The sequence below is a fragment of the Rhincodon typus genome, chromosome 14 (genome assembly GCF_021869965.1).
Source record: "Rhincodon typus isolate 14 chromosome 14, sRhiTyp1.1, whole genome shotgun sequence".
Taxonomy (NCBI): Eukaryota; Metazoa; Chordata; class Chondrichthyes; order Orectolobiformes; family Rhincodontidae; genus Rhincodon; species Rhincodon typus.
This window is the reverse complement of record NC_063345.1, coordinates 24,282,078-24,307,802: the sequence shown is the minus strand read 5'-3', so window position 1 is coordinate 24,307,802 and position 25,725 is coordinate 24,282,078. Positions and strand designations below refer to the sequence as shown.

General features: G+C 39.7%; 1 protein-coding gene across 1 annotated transcript in view; it reads left to right on the top strand.

Annotated features, from left to right (window-relative positions):
* The window catches only part of LOC109916775 (ubiquitin carboxyl-terminal hydrolase 12-B), a 48,758-nt gene that overhangs the window by 3,391 nt on the left and 19,642 nt on the right, over nucleotides 1–25,725 (top strand). Inside the window, exons 2-5 of the mRNA XM_020516514.2 lie at nucleotides 18,589–18,669; nucleotides 19,765–19,978; nucleotides 23,965–24,191; nucleotides 24,664–24,740. Of these exons, the coding sequence (XP_020372103.1) occupies nucleotides 18,589–18,669; nucleotides 19,765–19,978; nucleotides 23,965–24,191; nucleotides 24,664–24,740 (599 nt within the window). The remainder of the gene's footprint in view (nucleotides 1–18,588; nucleotides 18,670–19,764; nucleotides 19,979–23,964; nucleotides 24,192–24,663; nucleotides 24,741–25,725) is intronic.

Below are 25,725 nucleotides of genomic sequence, written 5' to 3'. Positions count from 1 at the left end.
ATGAGCACAGCAGGCCGAGCAGGAAAGCTGACGTTTCGGGTCTAGACCTGAAACGTCAGATTTCCTGCTTCTTGGCCTGCTGTGTTCATCCAGCTCTACACCTTGTTATCTCAGATTCTCCAGCATCAGCAGTTCCTACTATCTCTGCTCTATAAATATGTTTACTTCACTTCTTTTAAGACAATTCTTAAAATCTACCTTATTGATTAAACTTGGTCATCTATCCAAGTATTCCTTTGTGATCTGGTATTACGTGATTTTTCTTCCTGTGAAGTATCTTGGAATTTATAATTGTATTAAAGGCAGTGTACAAATTGTTGTTTTTGAGCTCTGATTTGTATTTTGCTGAGAGCCCCAGGGGTTGTGTGTATAGCAAAACCAAAGTATAATTAGCTGCATTTTAGAATAAGATTTCTGCTGTTTTCTATTCAAATTATTGAGACTCATCCAGCAAAGTAAATTGTGATAATTTGGCCCCTGCAGGGTTTTCAACTGAAGCATCTTTAGAATAGTAATTCCAATTGACAACAACAACTTGCATTGTAAAATGCCTTTAGCATAGAAAATTCATGAATGCAACTCGTGTGTGATGTTTCTGATTTCTGTAAACATACAACTGTATTTTAAATTTCTTTTGTTAGTTCAGTACACAATAGAGCAATGAAAGGGTTGACACACGGCCAATAGCTCTTTCTTTACTTGTATTTTGCATATAGAGGCTGCTAACAATAGAATTCAAATTATTAATTGATAGACTATAGTGATGGCATAAATTTTACCATAATGGGATTATGATGCAAAGAGATGAGGATCTTGCTGTCAGTGTCTGCAATTGTCGTAAATTTTACAAAAATAGAATAAAACCTCCTATAAAATGAAATTATTCTGAATAACAGTTACTATCGTATCTAGTCACTTGTGTAAATATCCAATGGATGGCTGCTATGTGACAGGATTTCCTATCTATTGTACCATAACTGCCTACAATCCAAATTTTCATCATTCATAATGAACGTGACTGTAAATTACTTGAGTTTCACTGCCGTGGTTTAAGATGGATAAACACTTAAGTGGATACTTTGGTTAACCAAAATCAGAACTCTTTGCCATAGGCAGGGATGATAAGTTTGTAAAATATTATACCTGTTATTCACTTAATTTTATGACTTTATCCACTGAAGGTATATTGAACTGCAATCGTTTGTACTGAAGGAAAAGATTAGCGGATGACTGTTTGTGTCAAATACATTGAATGTTTTTCAATTAATCTGAGCAATGTCCAGATTGTTTTGTGATGGTTAAAATAAAGATTTATTTGATTTTAATTTTCTTAAATTTTGCTTTTGAAATATATTTCCTCATGAAAAAGCAAAACACTGTCAAAGTTAACATCTACATTGAATTGCACAGGATATTCAGTTCAGAAATAGGCTATTCGGTCCAACCAATCCATGCCAGTGTTTATGCTCCACTCAACCATCTTCCATCTTTCCTCATCTGAGATAACAAGGTGTAGAGCTGGATGAACACAGCAGGCCAAGCAGCATCAGAGGAGCAGGAAAGCTGACGTTTCGCGTCTAGACCCTTCTTCAGAAATGGGGCATGGGAAGGGGATTCTGAAATAAGTAGGGAGAGAGGGGGAGGTGGAAAGAAGATGGATAAAGGAGAAGATTGGTGGAGAGGAGACAGACAGGTCAAAGAGGCGGGTGTGGAGCCAGTAAAAGTGAGTGTAGGTGTGGAGTTAGGGGGGGTTGGTCAGTCCAGGGAGGACGGACAGGTCAAAGGGGCGGGATGAGGCTGGTAGGTAGGAGATGGGGGTGGGCCTTGAGGTGGGAAGAGGGGATAGGTGGGAGGAAGGTAAGGCTAGGGAGGCAGGGACAAGCTGGGCTGGTTTTGGGATGTGGTCGGGGGAGGGGAGACTTTGAAGCTTATGAAGTCCACATTGATACCATTGGGCTGCAGGTGAACATCTGTTTGATGTGGAAGGTCTTCTTGGGGCCTGGGATGGGGTTGAAGGGGGAGGTGAAGGGGCAGATGTAGCACTTCCTGCGGTTGCAGGGAAAAGTGCCGGGAGTGGTGGGGCTGGTGGGGAGTGTGGAGCAGACAACAGAGTCACGGAGAGAGTGGTCCCTCCGGAAAGCAGATAAGGGTGGGGAGAGGAAAATGTCTTTGGTAGTGGGGTCAGATGGCGGAAGTGCCAGAGGATGATATGTTGGATTCGGAGGTTGGTGGGGTGGTACGTGAGGATAAGGAGGATCCTGTTTTGGTTGTTATTGCGGGGAGGGGGTGTGAGGGATGAGTTGCAGGAAGCGTGGGAGATGCGGTCGAGGCCGTTTTCAACCACTGTGGTGGGGGAGTCACCTGCACATCTGCTAATGTGGTATACTGTATCCGCTGTTCCCGATGTGGTCTCCTCTACATCGGGGAAACCAGCGGAGGCTTGGGGATCGCTTTTTGGAGCACCTACGCTCGGTTCGCAACAAACAACTGCACCTCCCAGTCGCGAACCATTTCAACTCCCCCTCCCACTCCTCAGACGGATTGTCCATCCTGGGCTTCCTGCAGTGCCACAACGATGCCACCCGAAGGTTGCAGGAACAGCACCTCATATTTTGCTTGGGAACCCTGCAGCCCACTGGTTTCAATGTGGACTTCACAAGCTTCAAAATCTCCCCTCCCCTGACCACATCCCTAAACCAGCCCAACTTGTCCCTGCCTCCCTAACCTGTCCTTCTTCCCACCTATCCCCTCCTCCCACCTCAAGCCCCACCCCCATCTCCTACCTACCAGCCTCCTCCTGCCCCCATCCTCCCTGGACTGACCTATCCCCTCCTAACTCCACACCTATACTCACCTTTACTGGCTCCACCCCCGCCTCTTTGATCTGTCTGTCTCCTCTCCATCTACCTTCTCCGTTATCCATTTTCTGTCCGCCTTCCCCTCTCTCCCCATGTATTTCAGAATCCCCTTCCCCCTCCCCCACTTCTGAAGAAGGGTCTAGACCCGAAACGTCAGCTTTCCTGCTCCTCTGATGCTGCTTGGCCTGCTGTGTTCATCCAGCTGTACACCTTGTTATCTCAGATTCTCCAGCATCTGCAGTTCCTAATATCTCTTTCCTCATCTGAATCTGTTATTGTAATCCATTATTATTCCATTCTCCTTCAACTGTTTGCCAAGCTTCCCCTTAAATACATCTCTAATGTGTGCTTTAACTACTGTCTGTGGAGGAGTGCTCCATCTTCTCACCACTCTGAGATATTGCTTTTTCCCTTCATTTCCTGTTGGATTTCTTGGTGACTTTGTCATTATGAGGCTTCTAGTTGTGCTGTTCACCAAAAAAGAAAGCATTCTGTGTGTTCACTCCAATCTAGTTTTAGTTCACCCCTTAGCCTTTTTTGATAAAAGAAAGACAAGCTTTTTATTCCTTTCCTGACACTTGTATCCACACATTCCTGATATCCTCTGTGTAAATCTTCTTCGCACCTTTTCCACTACAGTACCTCTATGTTTTGTATAGTATGGCTGGCTGAACTGCATGGCATATTCTTAAGTGCAATGTCATCAAGATTTGATACAGATTTAGCATAGCCTGCCTACTTTTCAATGCCCTTAGGGGGGGAAGAAAAAGCTTAGCACTTGATTTGATTATTTTCATTCCATCGCTATCCTATGGTCAAGTTTGAATGATTGTATTTGCCCGAGATCACCATGTTCCTCTATCTCACCCAGGCTTGCATTTTCCAAGTAATAAGTTACATCCCTATTATTACTACCTCCTGTTTCTGTCCTGAACTTTATTTACAACAATTTGTGCTTTAGGCAACTATATTAAGGTCCTTGTGTAATTCATTGCAGATCATCTCTGTACTGACTGCTCTTCCTGTTTCTTTCTCCCAATCCTCCCCTTTAGAAATTGGAATCCAAAATCAAAATTCAAAATCATCAACGGAAATTCTGAACAGCAATATTTTCAAGCACTGATCATTTGCAGAATATCACTTCCCATCTTCCACCATTGTGAATAACATCCCTGTACTTCCACTCTCTGCTTTCTATCCTGAAGCCAGCTTGTAAACCATTCTACTATTTGTCCCTTGATACCTCCTTGTCTGTCCTTGTTAATTATGGGACACATTATTAAACACCTTTAACTAAATCAATTGCATTTCCATTATGTAGTTCAAAAATTCAAGCAAAAGTTTTCCTTTTGAAAACTCATTTGAAGTTCTTCCATTGTCTTCTTTAGGGACTCCATTACTTTTCCTACCACTGTTGTTAAGCAGACTGGTCTATAATTCACTGGATACTTTTTTTCATTTATTATTTCATGAAGCGTGGCCATGCTGGCAAGACCAGCATTTATTGCTCTTGAACTGAATTGCTTGCTAAGCTATTTCAGAGGGCTTTTAAGAGTCAGCCACATTGTTGTGAACTAGACCAAATATGAATCACTGAAATCCTTCACTAAAGGATATTGATGAGCCAGATAGGGTGTATTATTACAATAACTGATGATAATTTCAAGGTGACCATTACTGAGTCTGGACTTTTACATTCAATTAATAAATCTGAAATTATTTTCTGTTATGAGATTGGAACCCACTATACCACTATCTTCCCCCATTTTAATGCATGGACGTTGACCTTAAATATTAACTCTGTTTCTCCGCAGATACTGCTAGAACTGCTGAATCTTTCTACGTTTTCTGGTTTTATATTTTCATGTATCCTCCTGTGAATCAGTGGCAGTATTATTTCAAGAGTGGGTTTCTAAGAGTTTTAAAGTCATTCTTTGCTATTTAAGTGATCAACATATCATTTTTGTTTTATCTGCAGATTAGTACAAGCTTCTTTTTTTAGCACATAACGTTTTGATGGTAAAGACTTATTAGGCTTTTATTAAACCTTAGATACATATTATGCTTCGTAAACCTTCTAAACTTTGCATTTGTTATGTTATGGCAGCCCAAAATTTCTTGGATCAATACAGCCATGCCATTCACAGCTTCCCACCTATATATTTAAATGCAATTGTTGCAGTACCAGATTTATGTTTATAGTAAATTCTGGCACATACGTTAAATGGAGACACACTTAAATTGTTTACAACCGGGTACAGGGCATTATAGAGTGATTTTTGGCTATCTCATCCTTGAATATACTTAATTATGGAGTCCCTACAACTCTCCAACATAAAGAATTCCAGATTCATTAACCTCTAAGATAAGGTATTCCTCTTCATTTCTGTCTATTATTATTAGTATTATTATTAGTATTATTATTATTTTATTATTAAAGACTTCTCGCTCTCCTAGCCTCTCCCACAAGGGGAAGCAACTTCACTGCATCTACTCTTTCAAGCCTCCAAAGATTATTTTGTTTCAGTCGAGTTGCATCTTATTCTTTTAAACTCCAATGAGCACAGGCCCAACCTGCTCAAGGTCTTATAAGAAAATCTCTCAATCTAGTAAACCTTCCCTGGACTGTTTCCATTGCCATTATATCTTTCCTTAGATAAAGGGACCAAAACTGTTCACTGTATTCTAGGTGTGATCTAACTACATATATCCCTTATGTAATTTTGGCAAGACCTCCCTGTTTTGGATTCCACTGCCTTTGAAATAAAGGCCAACATTCCACTTACATTCCCTTTTACCTGACTTCTTGTATGCTGGCTTTTTCTAATTTATGCATGAGGACCCCCAAATCCCCATCTGTAGCTTTCTGCAGCATTTGTCCATTTAAATGTCCACCTGTTCTATTCTTCCTGCCAAAGTGCATAACCTCTTATTTTCCCACATTATATTCCATCTGTCAAGTTTTTGCAAACTCATCTAAACCTATCAAATGCAGACTGTTATCCTCATCGCTTGCTTTTCCATCTATTTTGTGACATCTTCAAGCTTGTCTGTAGTACATTGATTTTCCACATGCAAGTGATTCATATGTATTGTAAGTCATTGTTCCTTATGGTATTTTACCAGTTCACTCCATCCTGAAAATGCTCAATCTATCCCAACTCTGTTTTGTATTAGTTAGCCAATCATCCATCCACTCCTAAAACTATGGGCTTTTATCTTAATTAGCCTTATGAGCGATACTTTATCAAATGCCTTTTGGAAATTTCAAATATTTTGCATCCTCTTTATCTATACTGCTTGCTGCGTCCTTAAAGAATTCTATTAAAGTTGTAAGGCATAATTTCTGCTTGATGAAGCCATGCTCATTCTGCATGATCATACAGCGTACTTCTAAATGCAGTGCTATTACGTCCTTTATAACAGACTTTAACAATTTCCCAATGACAGATGTTAAACTAACTGGCATAATAGACCTCTTATTTGTCTCCTCCCTTATTGAATAAGGTTTACATTGGCATTTTCCAGTCCTTTGGGATTTTTCCAGACTCTCAAGATTCTTGAATGATTACTACCAGTGTATCCACTATCTCTGTAGCTACTTCCTTCAGCATCCAAGGATGCAACCATCGGGTCCAGGGACCTGATGGCATTTGGTCCCACTAGTTTCACTAGTATATTTTCATCTAATGATAGCTGTCATGTTTATTTTGTTATTGTTCTGAGGAAGAGTCACTGGACTTGAAATTCTGCTTTCTCTCCACAGATGCTGCCAAACCTATTGAGCTTTTCCAGCAGTTTCTGATTCCCCAGCATCTGCAGTTCTTTCGGTTTCCATTCATGCCACACCAGTCTGTTAACTCCTAGATATTATTTACCCCATATCAGTTCACCCACGGTTCAGTTAGCAATCCTGAGATTTTTACCTTGGAGTTTCTGTAGAACCGCCTTTCTAGTCCTACCAATGTTATTAGTATCAGTTTGAACAATGACAGGTGGATCCTTTCACCTCACTCCAGATTCCTCTCCAACCCTGAGGAGATGCCCTTTTAACCCTGGTAGGCAACACAGTATTTGGGCTTGCACTTCTGACTTCAGAACAATAGATATTCCACTGATTATACTGTTCCCTACCATTACTATGCTCCTATTTCCTTCTCCCATTTGAATGGCTCCCTATACCACAGCGCCATGGGCAGTTTTCTCATCCTCCCTGCACTTTCCACATACATCCATGCAGCTGCATGAACCATATAACTGTTGGACAATTGCAGGAACTTTTGTCGACTTCGATTTTCAAAAATGTATTCACTCGTGCGACATGGGTATTGTTGACTGGCCAGCATTTATTGCCTGTTTCTAGCTGCCCTTGAGAAAGTGGTGTGAGCTGCCATCTTGAACTGCTGCAGTTGATGTGATGGAGCTAGACCCTCAATGCCTTTAGGGAGCGAATTCCAGGATTTTGACCTAGCGACAGTGGAGGAATGGTGATATATTTCCAAGTCAGGATGGTGAGTGGCTTGGAGAGGAAGTTGCAGGTGATGGTGTCTCATGTGTCTGCTGCCCTCGTCTTTCTAAACGGTAGTGGTTTGGTGTTCGGAAGGTATGTGTAAGGATTTTTGATGAAATTTTGTAGATGGTATACACCGCAGCTACAGAGCATTGGTAGTGGACAGAGTGGAGGCTTGTGAATGTGGTGCCAGTCAAGTGGGCTGCCTTATCCTGGATGTTGTGAAGCATTTTGTATGTTGTTGGAGCTGTATTCTTCCAACCAAGTGGGGAGTATTCCATCACAGTCCTGACTTGTGCCTTGTAGAGGAAGGGCAGGCTTTGGGGTGTCAGGTGATGAGTTACTCGCAGCAGTATTCCTCTCCTCTGACCTGCTGTTGTAGCCAGTGTATTTATATAGCAACCATGGTGGGATTTGACCCTGGCTCCCCAGAACATTAGCTGAGTTTCTGAATTAATAATCTAGAGATAACGACTAGACCATTGCCTTCCAATGCTACCACCTGGGTCTCATTACCTGCAGTCACAGGTCAGATTTGAATGAGCAAGTTTGAGGGTTGTGATTGCCTTCTGGAGCAAAGTGTCCAGGCAGTGTTCTCCTCTCTACAGTATAACATAACAACGTGGACTCCAGCCTCTCAACACTGACTCAAACTTTCCTTGAACTGCAAACGCTTATAATGGATGTGTTCACCGTGGATCACATTGTTACCCAGTAGCTCCCGCATGCTGCTGCAGCAGCAACATCTTTTCTTTACCAATCATTTTAAATTCATATTCTCTGGTTGTCACCCTTCTGCCAGTAGGAACGATTTCTCCCTAGATTTTGAACACTTCAATTAAAACTCCTCTCATCCTTGCTTCTCTAAGGAGAACAATCCCTGCTTTGCCAATCTATTCAGTCTCTCAAATCATTCTCTTTATTCTTTTCTGAAAGATCTAAGCTCTCTAAAGTGCAGTGCCCAGAATTGCACTTTACACCACTATTTGCAATATATAGGGGTAGGCATGTCATAACCTCATTGCCCACCATCCTGCAATTTTTGTAGAGTTGGACCAGCTTCTTGTGGACACATATTTCATAATCCATCAAATGTGAGCCATAGTTGGGATTTGGGAATTTTTTTAAGGCATGTCTAAATGGTCTTGCACCTACTCAATATAAAGGCATAGCTGAGCTCTGAAGCTTATTAGCAAATTAGCTAAAGCAGGTGTTTATTTTCACAGGTGAAGGTGGAAAATTTGTCTCAACTGATGAATGCCTTTGAGGCAATACCAAATTATTCATTCTTATTTACAGCATTCTCAACCTGATTTGCCACCTTCACTGATTTGTGCACCTATATCCCTAGCTCCCTCTGTGCACCCCCTCTGCAGTTTATCCTTTCCTTTCTATTAATTTGTTTTTCCCATGAAATTTATCACTGCACATCTTTCTGCATTAAGTTTCTTGTGCCATATCTTTTGATTCACCACCTTTTCTGTGCTGTCTTGAAGCCTGACACTGTCGTCTTCACAAAGTGTGTCACAAAGAGAAAGTCACACATTTTTGCTCAACCCATTTTCTGCCATTGCGAATTATCAAAGTATAAAAGTAGCCCAGTTACAAGATTACTTCTGAGATGTGGAAACCAAAATAAGCTTACTATTGATATGTGCAATATTTGCTTTGTGCAGTTTTTGCTTTGTTGCCAGCATGCTTTTCCTTCAACCTGGCAGCTATTCTTCTTCGTACACACAGAGCACAAATTAAAATGCTGGTCTGCATGGCTCTGATAGCTGATCCAGTTCTTATGTTCTACTAGGTGGAATAGACAAATGATAAAGGACTAAATCAAAACTAAGACTTTTTTTTTGAAAAAAAGGTCTAGCTGAAGAGGAATTTCATCTCTCAAATTTTGAACAAGAGAACAAACTGATGGAATAGCCTGAGGCCCTAAAAGGTTTTCATTCTACCTCAGATTACCCTGGAAGTGTCTTAGAATTTGAGCAATAGGTGAAGCTAACTGTGACACTACTACTGAGCAGTAAACACAGTGGCATTCTCTACTAATAAACTTTAAGCCAAAAAAAGTCTGCCTACCACACAAATGAGTAATGGGTATTTGAGTTTCATTGTTGTTGTGATGCTCAATATGTAGGCCATATGTTCCAATGACTGATGGACTGTATCAAAAAACATGTCCCTTTAATTCTCCAGAGTGGGCATCATACTGCCTGTGCTCAACTACCCATGCAGCCTGCAAAACTCAGAACATTGTATCGCATATTGAATGTGATTCAGTTAATGGACAACATTTACTAAATAACACTGACGGCATTGACAACTGCACTAGAAACAAATTTAGAAATATTGGTCATCACCTTATTCTCCAGAACCTGACCACTATCTACAACACACAAGTCAGAGTTTGATGGAATACTCCCCACATGTCTGGATGGGTATAGCTCCAACAACGCTCAAGAAACTTGACACCATCCAGGACAAAGCAGCCACTTTGGCAACATATCCACAAGCATCCAGCCCTCCACCACTGATAGTACACACTGCTATCCACAAGATGTACTGCAGAAATTCACTAAAGCTGCTTAAACAACAGCTTCCAAATTCACATCCAATTCCACCTGGAAGGACAAGGACTGCAAATACATGGAACACTACCAGCTGCAAATTCCCTGCTCATCATCCTGACTTGGAAATATATCACCTTGTTGCTGTGTCAATCTCCATATCAATCATAGTTCAACAAATCAGCACTTTCTTATGCCATGTAAATTGTTCTTTCAGAAGTTGATTTTATCACATTTCAGTTCTGATGAGTGCAACATGAAATCTTCAACTTGATGTCTTTAGTAATGCTGAAGTTCAATACTGAAACGATGATAGGAGAGGAATGTTACAGTACTAGGGCAAACCAAATTCCACAGTCAACAAAATTGCTTGGCTCATCTATGCTTATATTAAATATATTGCCTCCTTCCTTCAAAAAAAAAGTGGTGATCAAGCAGATGGGCATTGTGCTATGGGAATTGTTTGCACTTCTAAACAAAAAAACCAAAAGAATTGTGGATGCTGGAAATAAGAAACAAAAACAGAAATTGCTGGAAATACTGATTCTGAAGAAGGGTCACTGGCCCCGAAATATTAACTCTGCTTTCTCTCCACAGATGCTGCAGACCTGCTGGTAGTGCATTTCCATTGGACTGGTTAGGTTCAGGCCTGCTGGAAGTGTACAAAAATCTGGCAGCATGCTGGAATCCATGAAGGAAAGCATTATCACATTCATTTATAGTTGGAAATGAGGAAGGAAGCAAATCAGAAATTGATGGACCTTTTCATTGCTTAACGTCAAAATTCTGTTCCAAGATCATAACTCAGTTGGGTCAAGTCTGCTGTGGAGTTGATGTACCCCATCAGATCTGCACTGTATCCAGCATGAAGCTCTCCAATAGGTGTCGTATCCTATAATATTGTGAGGTGATGTTTATGACAGCAGGAAGGATTCCTGCCTTATTAGCTTGGACCAAGAGAATCCCATTCTCCAAAATGAGGTTTATGAAGTGAATCTGTATAGCATGTGCATTTTCAGACAGGTGGAAATTGTGAAGTTTTCTAACCTGGAATTGGGCAGGGTTATTCTCCTTTGCCCTGTCTTAAGAACAAAGAACATGACAGCACAGGAACAGGCCCTTTGGCCCATCAAGACTGCGCTGACACATGATGTCTTTCCAAACTAAAAACCTTTTGCGTCTTGTTGTCCGTAGCCCTCTATTCCTACCTATTCCTATATCTGTCAAGATGCTTCTTAAACTCTTGCTAGTGTATCTACCACCAACACTTTCTCTGGCAGTGCATTCCAGGCATTTAGCACCCACTGTTTTTAAAAAAAAAAAATAACATGCTTCTCGCATCATCTTTAAACTTATCCCCTTTGATCTTAAATTTATGTCCCCTGGTAATTGACATTTCTACCCTGGGAAAAAGGGTCTGACCATCCATTCTGTCTATGCTTCTCATAATTTTGTAAATTTCTATCAGGTTGTTCCTCGTCCTTCGATGTGACAACAAACCAAGTTTGTCCAATCTGTTGCCGTTGTTAATAACCTTCAAACCAGGCAACATCCTGGGAAATGGTTTCTCTACCCTCTCCAAAGCCTCCACATCCTTCTGATAGTGTGGTGACCAGAACTATATCCGATATTCCAAATGTGGCCTAACTAAATTTCTATACTGCTGCAACATAACTTGTCAATTTTTATACTCTTATGCCCTCACTGATGAAGGCAAACACACCACATGCTGCCTCGACCACCTTCATCCACTTGTGTTGCCACGTTCAGAGATCTGTGGACCTGTACACTTAGACCTCTCTGTATTTTGATGCTATTAAGGGTTCTACCATTTACTATATACTTCCCTCCTGCATTAGATATCCCAAAATGCATCACCTTGCATTTGTCCGGATTAAACTCCACCTGCCATTACTCCGTTCAAGTCTCTAGCCAATCTGTATCCTGCTGTAGTCCTTCTCACTATCCACAGGTCCCCAAATCTTTGTGTTGTCTCCAAACTTACCAATCAGGCCACCTACATATTCCTCCAAATCAATTATATCTATTACAAGCAACAGGGGTCCTAGCAATGATCCTTGTGGTCACAGATCTCCAATCTGCAAAACACCCTTCCACCGCTTCACTATGACTAAGTTCCTCTGTATTCATCTTACCAGATCACTGCGGATCCCTTGAGTCTTCACGTTTTGTATCACTCTCCCATTAGGGATCTTGTCAAAAGCCTTGCTAAAGTCCATAGAGACAATATCTACCGTCCTGACCTCATCAATCATCTTTGTCACTTCGTCAGAAAACTCAATCAAGTTTGAGTCGTGACATTCCTTGCACAAGGCAATGCTGCCTATCCCTAGTAAGTCCATATTTTTCCAATGTGAGTAAATCTTATCCCTAAGAATCTTCTCCAATAATTTCCGTACCACTGACGTAAGGATCACCAGCCTGTAATTTCCCAATTATCCCTATTGCCCTTCTTAAACGAAGGAACAACTTTGGCTATTGCCCAGTCCTTTGGCTTATCTCTTGTGCTTGAAAAAGATACAAAAATCTTGTATAAGATCCCAGCAATTTGTTCACCTGCCTCCTTAGCATTCTGGGATAGTTTCCATCAGGTTCTGGGGATTTGTCTACCTTAATGCTTTTCAAAACACCCAACACCACCACCTTTTTTATGTTGACATTCCCTAGAATATCAACATAACCCTCCTGAGACTCCCCATCTACCAAGTCCTTCTCCTTTGAATGCTGATGCAAAGTATTTACGGACCTTAGCCACTTCCTTCAGCTCCACGCGTAAATCCCCTCCATTGTCCTTGAGTTGACCTACCCTTTTGCCTAGCTGCCCTCTTGCTCCTTATATATGTATTGTGGAGGTGCCAGTGTTGGAACGGGGTTGGACAAGGCCAGAAGTTACACAATACCAATCCAATGGGTTTATTTGAAATCACAAGCTTTCGGAGTACTGCTTCTTGGTGAAGTGAAGAAAAGCACACAGGCACGAAATGTTTGGGCAGAGAGATCAAATGATCATACAAATGATGTGAGTGGAATGTTGGAAGGCTGAATAACAAATCTCTGCAGGTGATCAAAAACGTCAGATGGTGTAAGTAAAGTGTCAACAGCTGAATAGCAAGTGAAGGGATGACACATGATCTGATTAATTGAGGCATAGAGATAATTACAAAAAAATTAAAAATAAGATGGTGCTGGAGACAGACCAAATGGCTGGGATAACATGATAGGTATAAGAGTCGCACACCGAGGGTGTAACCAAAGGAGAAAGTAATCCAAAACTGTACAAACTAATTAAAGTAGAGAGATCATAACAAGTTATCCAGGTGATGGAGTCAAAACAGGACAGTAAGGAAGATTTTACAAGTACAGAACAGTATGGTAGGGTTACATGTAGCGTGACATGAATCCAAGATCATGGTTGAGGCTGACTTCACGAGTATGGGCAGATGTGGATTTTACCTTCAACCAGCTGCCTTCAGTCTATATTCCTCAGTTCCTGCCTAATGTTGTTCTAGTTAGCCTTTCCCAATTTAATAATTTCACCTGAGGACTACCCTTGTCCGTATCCATAAGTCACTTGAAAGTTACAGAATTATGGTCACTGTTACTGAAATGCTCCCCTAATGAAATTTTGATCACCTGGCCAGGCTCATTCCCCAGTACCAGGTCTGGTATGCCCCCTTCCGTTGTTGGACTATGGACATATTATTTCACAAAACTGCCTGGACATACCTAACAAACTAACCCCCCCCCCCATCCAAGCTCCTGGCATTAATTGTGTCCCAGTCAAGAAAGGGGAAATTAAAATTACCCACTACAACAATCCTGTTGTTTTTGCATTTTTCCATAACCTGTCCACATATCTGTTTCTATGTCACCTGCTGGCTGTTAGGAGGCCTCTAGTACAATCACCTGAAGGTGATCGCACCCTTCCTATTCTTGAGCTCTACCCATATGGCCTCCCTGGTTGAGCACTGCAAGGTGTTCTTTCTCAATACAGCAATGATATTCTCCCTTACCAGTAACACAACTCACCCACCTCTTTTACATCTCCCTCTGTCATGCCTGAAACATCTAAATCCCGGAGTGTTACGCTGGCAGTCTTGTCCCCCTCTCAACCAAGCCTCTGTAGTACCAACAACATCATAGTTATATGTATTAATCCAAGCTCTAAGTTCATCTGCCTTACCTATCGTATTCCTCACATTAAAATGGATACATGTCAAACTGCAAGCCCTGCGCTGTTTGGTATCCTCTCCCTGTCTAGTCTTCCTCTCGGCCTTACTGTCCTTAGTCTCTGACTCCTTGGTTATTTTAATTTCTGACCTACTGCTCTGGTTCCCGGCTCCCTGCCAAGATATTGGTGACGCTCCAGTTCAGATGTGACCTGTCCTCCTTGTACAGGTCCCACCTGCCCCAGAAGATATCCCAATGATCCACATACCTGAAGCTCTTCATCATACACCAGCTCTTTAACCATGTATTTAACTGTATTATCTTCCTATTCCTAGCCTCACTGGTATTTGGCACAGGAAGTAATCCTGAGATTACAACCCTACAGGTCTTGCTTTTCAACTTCCTACCTAACTCTCTGAACTCTATTTGCAGAACCTCATCTGTCTTTCTAACAATGTCGTTAGTATCATATTGACCACAACATCTGGCTGCTCACCCACCCCCTTCAGAATATACTGTGCCTGCTCAGACATCCTTAACCCTAGCACCAGGGAGGCAACACTATCCTAGTGTCTTGCTTGTGGCCACAGAAACACATATCTGTGCTTCTAATATCGAGCTCCCGATCACTGCTGCTCACCTATGCTTTGCCCCTTCTTGCTGTACAACAGTGCCAGTCATGGTGCCACTGACCTGGCTGCTGATGCTTTCCCTTGAAAAGCCATCCACCAACAGTATCCAAGACGGTATACCTTTTTGACAAGGTAGTGGCCACAGAAGATGGCTGTACTGCCAACTCATGCTTACTCCTCTTCCTGGTGGTCACCCAACTCTTTTCTGTCTGTGTAGCTCTTACTGGTGTTGTGACTAGCTCACTAAATGTGCTATTGACAACATTCTCAGCCTCTTGGATGCTCCATAGTGAGTCCATCTGAAACTCCAGGCGCTCCATGCAAAAGTCCGGAACTGCAACTGAACATACTTCCTGCCTATGTAGTCAGACACTGGAAGTGTCCCTGATTTCCCACAAATTGCAGGAGGAATATTCCACAGGGCCAAGTTCTCCTGTTTTGAACCTTCTCAACTACACACAACAATCCAGGAACTGATTACATAGCCTAATCCACTAGTCACCAAACTAAGGTCTCTCAGTCCCGCTTTCTATTCCTAGCACACCTCAAAGACAAAGAGTAAGTATTTTTATCTCTCTCCAGGCACTACTCATTCAGTCGGCAAACCTGATTCCTGAGCAGCCAAACCTATGTCTGCGATCCTCTTCTCAGTTGAGGCGACTGAGCCAACTTCTCCCAGAATCCTCTTTGGTCACTTCTCACCAGTGCTTCTGTTTGGATGTTCTTCTTCCTGACGAGCAGCAGGTCCTCTGCAATCCCCTTCTCATTCGTGGTGACTGAGTCAATTCTTCCGTAAGTCTCCTCAGTTGGTTCTCATGAGCACCCTGCGCCTTGTTCATGTGCTGACTGGAGCCATTTACTGAGTGGCATTAAGTAGGTGATGATCTCGGGTAATGCAGCATTCAAGTCATAGCCTCCCTGTATGTGAATAATGTTTCCATCTTCTGCTTGGATCTGCTGTCACTTCACAGACTGATGAGCATGGGGATGTGATGGCGTAGTGCTTTTGTTACTGGACCCAGGTAATATTCTGGGGAACAAGGTTCAAATCCCACCATGGCCATCTGGTTCACCAATGTCTTTTAGAGAAGAAAGCTGCCATCGTTACCTGGTTTAGCCTGCATGTGACTCCAGACCCACGGCAATGGGTCCTCTATACAATTAGGGATTGGCAGTAATTGTGACCTGGTAGCAACACCCACAACCTATGAATGAAATTTTTAAAAAAGGGAAAACGGGCATACAGGTTGTAAATCATATCATTCCTTATTAACAGCTTACTGAAAGCAACAATATTTAATAATATTCATATTTCTCAATTAGGAAATTTCAATATGGGTTGAAATCACTGATATGAAACCAGTTTCTTTTAATTGACCATTGGACTAAAAATCTGTTGCTTTTAAAAATTGGAACGGTTAAATACTTGGTGAATATTTGTTTTATACTGCCAAGAGCTGCAAGGAGTTCTACTCTCTGAGCTACTTATTGCTTAGGTATTCAACCCATTAGTGAAACAAAGCCTGGATATTACAATGAAGTCACTTGGGAAGCAAATGTAAATGTGTAATAATTTAAAAATTTTAATAATAGTTACTGGTGCTAGAAATTTGATTCAGGCACTGGTGAAAAATGTGCAGCATCAGATTAGTTGTTCTTCTTGCACAGGACCTGATATTGACTGCAATATAACTAAATATCTGATACTGTATATAACCAACAGCTAATAAAATACTACCCATTTGGAGTCCACTGCTAAATTGAATTTCTGCCTGTGGTTTTCTTTATAGATTGGTTTCCTTTTTTAATTGGTATTTTATTTTCTGTCATAAGTGTAGAACGTTCTATCCTTCCAGCATAGAGACATTTCTGAATTGTTGTGTGGATCTGAGATTTCCCTTCAATTAGCAATACACATTCCTTTGTGGTTCTATTTCAAAGTCTTTACCCTTTCTTAAAAATCATTTTCCTAATGTCTGGTTGTCTGATAGGTGAAAACTTTATTTTGTTACTCTAGAGCTAGTTGGTCACATCAGAGCACCACACGAAAATGCTTTAATTGTTAACGGTATTAAACGCACCTGCTTTGCTCATGTTACCTTGTCTTTTTTTCAAAGGGGTCTCTGTGTTATAATGTTTCTTAAATACAGAAGGGGTTTTCAGTTCCTTGCCTGATGTCTTCACTTACTCCATAGTACGTGGTTAAAATTGAGCTCCTTGAGGATCATTTGGAATGACAGCTTCCAATAGTTGCTGCTGAATAGACCTATAAAATGCATAAATCTCTTTGATGTAGTGTGCAATGGCAGGACCCTCATTATCTTTAGGGGCATTTATTGATTTTGCAGTGCTTCAGCTCAAGTATAGCAGCTTTAGGAACTGTTGAAATCAGGACCTTTTTGATATGTGTATATTTGTAATGTTTGAGAACAGCAGTACTGCATAAAGAAGGGGCATGCCATTTCTGAAGAAGGGTCCCAACCCAAAACGTCAGCTTTCCTGCTCCTCTGATGCTGCCTGGCCTGTTGTGTTCCTCCAGTTCCATGCACACTGTGTTATGTCTGACTCCAGCATCGGCAGTTCTTACTATCTCATGCTATTTCTGTTGAGTAATTTTTTTTATACACTTTTGCTTGAGAGTTATAATAAAGTAAAATGCATTTATTTTTATTCCATTTTTCTATTACTTCCCATTTTAATTAGTAATCTAGTCTTTGTTTTGTAAGCACCTTTTATAAAACTACTTCACTGCAACCAGGATAGTGAAAAAGCCTTGGGCCTTTATTGCCTCCTTTAAAAGGAAGCGTTTTCTTTCAATTCCTATCAATGCCATTTGTGGACAGAAGTCGAGGTTGAAAATCAAGTTGTTAGATTGAAGCTGCTATATGCATGTACACACGCGTGTACACGCACTCTCTCATTCATACACCCATACATTCTGGAGTTGCTTATTTGTAGTCTGAAGCTAATTCCTTTCTTCCTCTTCCTCCCTCCTGTGCTGCAAACTTAATAATTGTCAAACTTTGATTCTTGTGGTAACTGCATCATTTGTTCCTCTGTCAAATTTTTGGTACATAAATGTAAATTTTCATCATGGCCCCATAATGCAGTGTATGTGTTAAAATTATTTATTCATGCAATGCCCCAATCCACTGACTTAAAAATTAAATATATCATCAATTTAGTTGGCTTGCAAGTTAGTTCATCCGATCTGCCCACATTTCATTTCTACCAACTTGTTCTCAAAAGGTGTGAAATCTTTAACTGTACAATTTAATAATGTTGTCGAGCACTTAGGCCAAAAGAGAAAATTAAATCTGTCACTGCCTAGTAGCCAAAAATTAAACATTCATTTTTGAAATGTTTCAAATTAATTGATTGCAGCTTACCATTTTGTTTTATAAGCTGTCTCAAACATGTGTATGTATTAGGTGAAATAATAGCATGAGCACGTACACTTTTATGACTGCTATACACTTGAATGGCCTACACCTAATTGTTGTGTGCAGTACAGCTGCCTCAATAGATCCACCATACATTACCCCTGCAATGTAATTTTTAAAACTTCTCTTGTCTGGCAGTTCAACGCTTTTAAATTTTTCCTGGAAGTTGCCCTGTTACTCTAGTCTAGATTTGACATTTTTAATATAAAACTGCTATGTTTGCTGCAGCAAGAACATGACTGTATCCTTTGTGAATAGAAATCTTTTTAATGTGAAAAATATGCAGCATCAGATTAGTTTCCAAAATAGTGCGAACATTATACTAAAACGTAATTCCTTTGGTGATACCGTAGGTCATCTCTCCTCTGTCTTTGTGTTTTTTAGGGCGCCAATGCCTCTGCTTTGGAGAAAGAGATTGGGCCGGAACAGTTTCCAGTAAATGAACATTACTTTGGCTTGGTCAATGTGAGTTCTTGCTAATATCTTCAGAATAAGTCTTCAGACTAGCATTCCCTTTAGCCATTTCAAAAATGAGTTACAGTCCTATTTTTAAGGAGAATTTTTCTTTTCAAAATATTGAAATTGCATTGGATCAGGCAATGCCTGCTTCATAACAGTGGAAGCGAACTGGTAAAATAGTAAAAATTCCAAGTATGGAAATACAAATGCATAATTCTGACAAGCTTGGACATCCTTTTTCATGTGAAGATATAACATTCATACTTAGAAGTTGCAACATGGAAACTAAATGATCTGTTCATCCAGTTTCTGTAGATCTTTTAGCCTCTTCTTTTAAAAGTACAAATTCTAATTTCAAGTGAGCATACATTCATGTATCTGTCTTGGTCAGAGTTTTCTTACAGAGTAACCACTAATCTATTTACACGTATGGAAGAGGAGTGGCTATAGCATCCAGTTTTCTGTAGCTGGCAGTTAAGAGCAAAGAGATGGAAAAAATAAAACCGAAACAAGAAAAAAGCAAATTCATCTAAACCTGAAATGTTGTTGTGAACTAACTGTTTGAGAGAACTTTGAAAGATTGGAGTGATCTGGAACCTACTTAGACAATATTCTGGAAATCAGGAACCACGTCCTATCGGAATTGGCCAGATTAAGTCAACATTAGTATATAATTGCCTCTTACATTGATCGTTCATCTTGTTTCAATTTATAAAACCCATGAAGCCCAAATACTCTGAATACAGGCACAGGTTTGCTAACTAGCCATATGAACCTGAAATATTCTTTAGCCATGATAGGTATTATTTAAGTTTAATAGATATTTAAAGCTATTAAGAGCTTATATTAAAAATGTAAAGCAAAACTAATATCTCAGCATCGTTTACATATTGTGATTGTAATTAAAGATGTTTCTATTGATTAAAAAATATGTATATTTGTTCACGCGCTGCTGAATTCTGTCAGGCCCTACTGACTTGAATTCAGTAGGATGAATATAATCTAAAAGCATCATTAACTTATGAGCAGTGAGAAAGAAAGAATGACATTATTTCCATAATCCTTACTATGCGTTTTTTTTGTTTTTTTTAACTTTGCTAGTTTGGCAATACATGCTATTGCAATTCAGTTTTGCAAGCACTTTACTTCTGTCGACCATTTCGGGAAAAGGTTTTGGCGTACAAGGTGCAGCCCAGGAAGAAGGAAAATCTGCTTACGTGCTTGTCTGACCTCTTTAATAGTATAGCAACGCAGAAAAAGAAAGTGGGTGTGATACCACCCAAGAAATTCATTTCAAGGTTAAGAAAAGAAAACGGTAACGTGGACATTTTCCACTTTTTGCAATGCACAGCCGGTGTTAAAGCTAAATGTTAACATTGTTACAGCTCAGAATTAGAAGCACGTTGAATTGAAGTGCATTTCAAGTGCAGTGGAAATAATTGTTGAATTTGAACTGGATAGTAATTAGGAGTCAAAATCCTGTTTGTTTTTAAAACCTGTACTAACATCGGTTGTGCTGTCACTATATGCCTGAGCATCTTTAATATTAACATGTTAAATCTTTGAATATTTAGGCAGTTTTTGAATTTTAGTGTAGCCTACTTTAATTCCACAATTAAATGGTTATAAGTTAAGTTAGATGGAAAGGAAATGGCTAACAAAAACAGAAGTTGAATATTGTGGTGAAAAATGCATGCTTTTGTAGTTTTTGGTCTTAAGACCTGAAGGACGTAAGAAATAGGTGCAGAAGTAGACCATTCAGTCCCTCATACTTGCCCTGCTATTCAATAAGGCCATAGCTCATTTGCCCTAGGCCTCAATTCCTCTCTCATATTAGCTTCTCGTAGTCCACAACTGCCTAATATTTAAAAATCTAGCTGCCTCCCTTTAAAGACTTCCAGTGATCTAGCGTCCACAAGTCTCTGGGGTGAAGTTTTTCAGATATCCACTATCCTTTGGGAGAAGAAATTCCTTCACATCTCAGTTTTGAATGGGTGTCCCCTTGTTCTTTAATGTGTTCCCTTGTTTGAGATTTCCCCACTAGCAGAAACAGCTTTTCGACATCTACTCTGTCAACGCTCCTCAGAATCTTGCATGTTTCAATAAAGTTATCCTTGTCTAAACGCAAATTAATAAATTGCTAACCATTATAGCTGTTCTTGGTAAGTCAATACGTTCATCTCCGGAGTCAGCCTAGTAAATTTCTTTTGAACTATCTCCACGCTAGTATATCCTTTCTTAAAAATGGGGATGGAAACTAAACACAGTATTCCAGATGCTGCCTCACCACCACCCTATACAGTTGCAACAAAATTTCCCTAGTTTAAAAATCACAACCCAAACTCATGCCGCTCCTCATTAAAGGCCAAATTGTCCTTTGCTGCCTTAATTGCTTGTTGAACCTGTATGCAAACCTTTTGCATGTTTTATGCAGAAGAGCAAACTGCTCTACACTTTTTTGGAGCCTCTCTCCATGTTAATAATCTGTCTTTTGATTCTTCCTACCAAAGTGCATGACCTCACATTTTACTACATTAAACTTCATCTGGCAAATTTTTGCCAACTCATTCAACCCATCTATATCTTGTAGATTCCTATGTCCTCATCTCAACATGTACTCCCAACTATTGTTGTATCATCCCAAAAATTCGGATATATTACATTCTGCCCACTCCTCCAAGTCACAAATATAGTAGTAAATAATTGAGACTGATTTTTGTGATGCTCCACTCATTACATCTTTTCAATTTGAAAAAGACCCATTAATCCTGTGTATTAACTAATTTTCAATCTATGGTAATGCATTATCCTCAATGCCGTGAGCTCCTATCTTGTGCAGTAATGGCACCTTCTCAATAACTTCTGGAAATCCAAATGTACTACACCTGCCAGTTGCCCTTTATCAATGCTGTTTGTTATATCTTCAAAGAACTGTCACAAATTTGTCAAACATGATTTCCCTTTCATAAAATCACATTGACTCTATTTGATCATGTTAAGGTTTTCTAAATGTCCTGCTATTTCTTCCTTAATATCATTTGCCCACTGATAAATGTTAGACTAATTCACTTATGGTATCTTGCTTCCTGCCTCCCTCCCTCCTTGAATGTGTATTATGTTAGCGGTTTGGAATCTGCAAGAACCCTGTTCGAGTCCGGAGAGTTCTGGAACATTTCAACAATGCCTGCACTATTTATGCATTGCTTCCTTTAAAACTCTTGGATGCAGGCCATTAGGTCTTTGGTGGCTTATCTGCCTTTAGTGCCATTTGTTTGTCAAATACTTTGTCCCTTGTGAGGGATACTGTTACAAGATCTTTCCTCCCATTAGCACCCTGCTCATCTGTTATCTTTGGAATGTTTATAGTCCTCCATGATGAATACCGTTGCAAAATAGTGGTTGAAATGAACTGTCATTTCCTGATGTTCCACGATATGAATTCCCCATTTGCATCCTCCAAAAGCCCCACATTTATTTTAGCTCCTCTTTCTTTTTGTATACCTGTGGAAGCTCTTGCTGTTTGTTTTTGTATTTCTTGCTTTCATAATCATTTATCTCTCTTTATTAGTTTTTTGGTCATCCATTGTAGATTCCCACAGCAGTTTGTTTTTAAGTTAATTCGTGGGACATGGATGTCGCTAGCTGGCCAGCATTTATTGTCCATCCCTATTCTCTGGCCTAGCACTAGTTTTCACTGAAGTGTATGGTTTAGTTTTTGTATACTGTCTTGACTGTCTCTGTTAATTTAAGGTAGTTCATCCTTCTGACATAGTACTTTTTGACTGGGATAAATTTTGCTGAGCATTATGACATATCTGCTTAAACATCTACCACTGCTGATCTAGTAACTTTCTCTTTAGTGTCCTTTCCAAGCTCACTTTGGACAATTCTTTCTTCATTCCCATGGAATTGCCCTAAAGTTGAGGACGCTGGTTTGAGACCAGAGTTGGTCTCCCTCAAACTGAATTTGAGATTCTACCCTGTTGTGATTGCTGCTCTCAAGTAAAAAAAACATTGATTAATCCTACCTCATTATACATTACTAGATCTAAAATAATCTGTTCCCGGGTAGGTTCTGCAATATACTACTCTAAGTAACAGTCCTTGATATACTGTACAAATTTGTCTTCCATGGTACCCTTGCCCATCTGATTTGTCTAGTCACTATGCAGATTAAAATCACCCATGATAATTATCCTTCTTACATGTCTCTGTTATAACCGAGTTTAAACTGTGTCCTACAGTGAGGTAATTCTTTCAGGGCCGATAGATGCCTTGCATTAGTAACATTTCCCCTTGCTATTCCGTATTTCTACCCAACTGATTCCAGATCACAGTTTATTACACCTATGTCACTACTCACCACCAATCTGATGCCTTTGTCCTTTTCTTTTTCTGCCTGAATACCCTTGAATATTTATATTCCAGTCCAGGCCGTGTGACTATGACTCTACAATAGTTTTAAAGTCATACGATTTATTTCTATTTACACCATCAACTCATCACTCTTATTACAATTGCTGCATGGATTTAGATAAAACATCTAAAGCTTTGACTTTTTAACCATTATTACTTACACTCATTCTAATTTCTGCTGCACTCTTGGGCTTATATTTTCATCCCCTGTTCGCCACACTTTAACATTTGTCTCTTCACCATTCTGCACCTCTGCTCTTTTGTTTCTTTTTGATTTTTTTATATTTCCCTTCTCTTAAATCGTCTTTCCTGCTAATTTAAAGCCCCCTCTGCAACCCTACTTATACAATTTTCCAGGACACTGCTCAAATATGGTTCAAATGGAGACCATCCCAATGGAACTGTGCTGTCTTTCCTCAGTACTGGTGCCAGTGTGCCATGAATCTAAACTGTTTTTCCTGCATCAGTATTTGAGCCATGCACTTATATTTCCATTTTAGTTACTCTTTGCCTTGCACAGAAGTTGGTTAAAGCTTTTCATCAGAACACTTGTTTTAGTAGATGCCTTGATCAATCTTTATAATGAACTGTGAATTTTGCTTCTGATGGTACAAAGTGAATGTGACAGTTGTAGTGAGTTAGTTTACTTATTTTCTCTCTTTTCAATGTGATGTTCATGTGCTGCAGCACCATCTGCTTGTAAACTGGTGACCTAAAGAATGAATTTAAATGGCTCCTTTTTTTGCTGGATGGGGGATGATGGTGAACCACTTTTTTTCTTACTTGAGATTAAAAGGAAGATAGTGGCGATGTAATTGAGGTGTTGATCAAAGTGTAATTCAAGTCTAATCAAAGCCACTGACACCCTCTTGTTGATGTTTCCAGAATTATTTGATAATTATATGCAGCAAGATGCACATGAGTTCCTGAACTACCTTTTGAATACAATTGCTGATCTATTACAAGAGGAAAAGAAACAAGAGAAGCAGAATGGCAAGCTGCAAAATGGCAATGTGGAAAATGAGGAAAGTGATAAAACAGAGCCAACCTGGGTGCATGAAATATTTCAAGGAACACTAACAAATGAAACAAGGTGTCTTAATTGCGAAACTGTGAGTTTCAAACGAAAGTGTTGAAATCTATAATGAGAGTGTGCTGAATTTGCTAACAGTGCTGGACAAGTAAAGCCTTAAATTCCCCATTTTGTGACAAAAAAATTCCATGATTGTGCTGCTGTTCTTGCTGCCAAATCTGCTTTAATTTGTTGGGTATTTGCAACTTTATTAATTTTACTGCATCTTTTCATAATCTCATGCAGCTCTGTAGAATCACACATCAGTGAAAGTAGCCAGAGGTGAAATGAGTAATCCATTACAGATGGATGTCTGATGTAGCACTGCATCAGATATTGCCTTTGTCCTTTTAAACTTTGTAGTTTTCTTTGTGCATTTTCTCTGATCACCTTCTTACACTTCAGCTCCTTTTCCATTGTCAAAGGAAGTAAAGTACAGAAAAAATAAGAATATCGTGAAAAAATCCTAACTAATATTTTATGGTTAAATGTTGTGTTTTCTTTCTGTACAGGTTAGTAGTAAAGATGAAGATTTTTTAGATCTTTCAGTTGATGTAGAACAAAATACTTCAATAACTCATTGTTTAAGGTAGGTTGGTGTGTAAAGGATTTTATATACATAAATATTATTGGAGATTATATATGTGCAGCTTAATATACATTCCTAATAAAAGGCTACAGATATGGAAGGATTATTTGCAGACTTCTGAAAGGTATCTTGGCTTTGGTCGTAAAATAATGATTAATTTCTCAAATTTTGATATTTCGTACCGCAGATCAATCTGTATATATTAAAACTGGACAACTCCAGTCCTGGTTCACTTTGAGTTTGAGTGTAGACATTTGCTTAGTGCAGTCGATCCAAGTAAAAGTAACATAATGACCGAATGAAGAATGGAGTTTTCCCATCTGCTTCTTAACCAATAGCAGTGACCGTTGCATCAAATTTTTAACTTTATCCTGCCTTAAAAACAAATGCAAAGAACAAAAGAAAGACACTCACTGGGATAATGTGCTGGTAATCAAACCCTACTATACCTTGAGTCATTACAAAAGTTAAAGACTTTCTTTAAAAAATGCAATGTTTCCCAACTTAGCTGATTTGCAGACCCAGATTAAGAGAAAGTATGGACCGTGTTTCTGTACTGATCAAGGATTACTATTTGTTACAACTAATTAGACTATAGCTACACATAAACACTTGGCATATAATGCTACTAATTAAAACTCTAAACCTTATACAGGCTTCCCCTTACACACCGACAAATAGATAAACAAACAGGGTAAAAAGGTTTTGGCAGAGGGAAAAAATTGGACTGGCTGTTTAATAGCCTTTATTCTAGGTAGTGTTATTGCGATGATCTTTATGACTCTTCTGCTTGCCAGCTCTTTGCTTCAAACATCTTTCTTTGGTTGCTTCCACTGATTGCAAAGGAACACAAGTTGGCTCAGAGATAATAGGAACTGCAGATGCTGGAGAATCTGAGATAACAATGTGTAGAGCTGGATGAACACAGCAGGCCAAGCAGCATCAGAGGAGCAGGAAGGCTGATGTTTCGGGCCTAGAAGGGTCT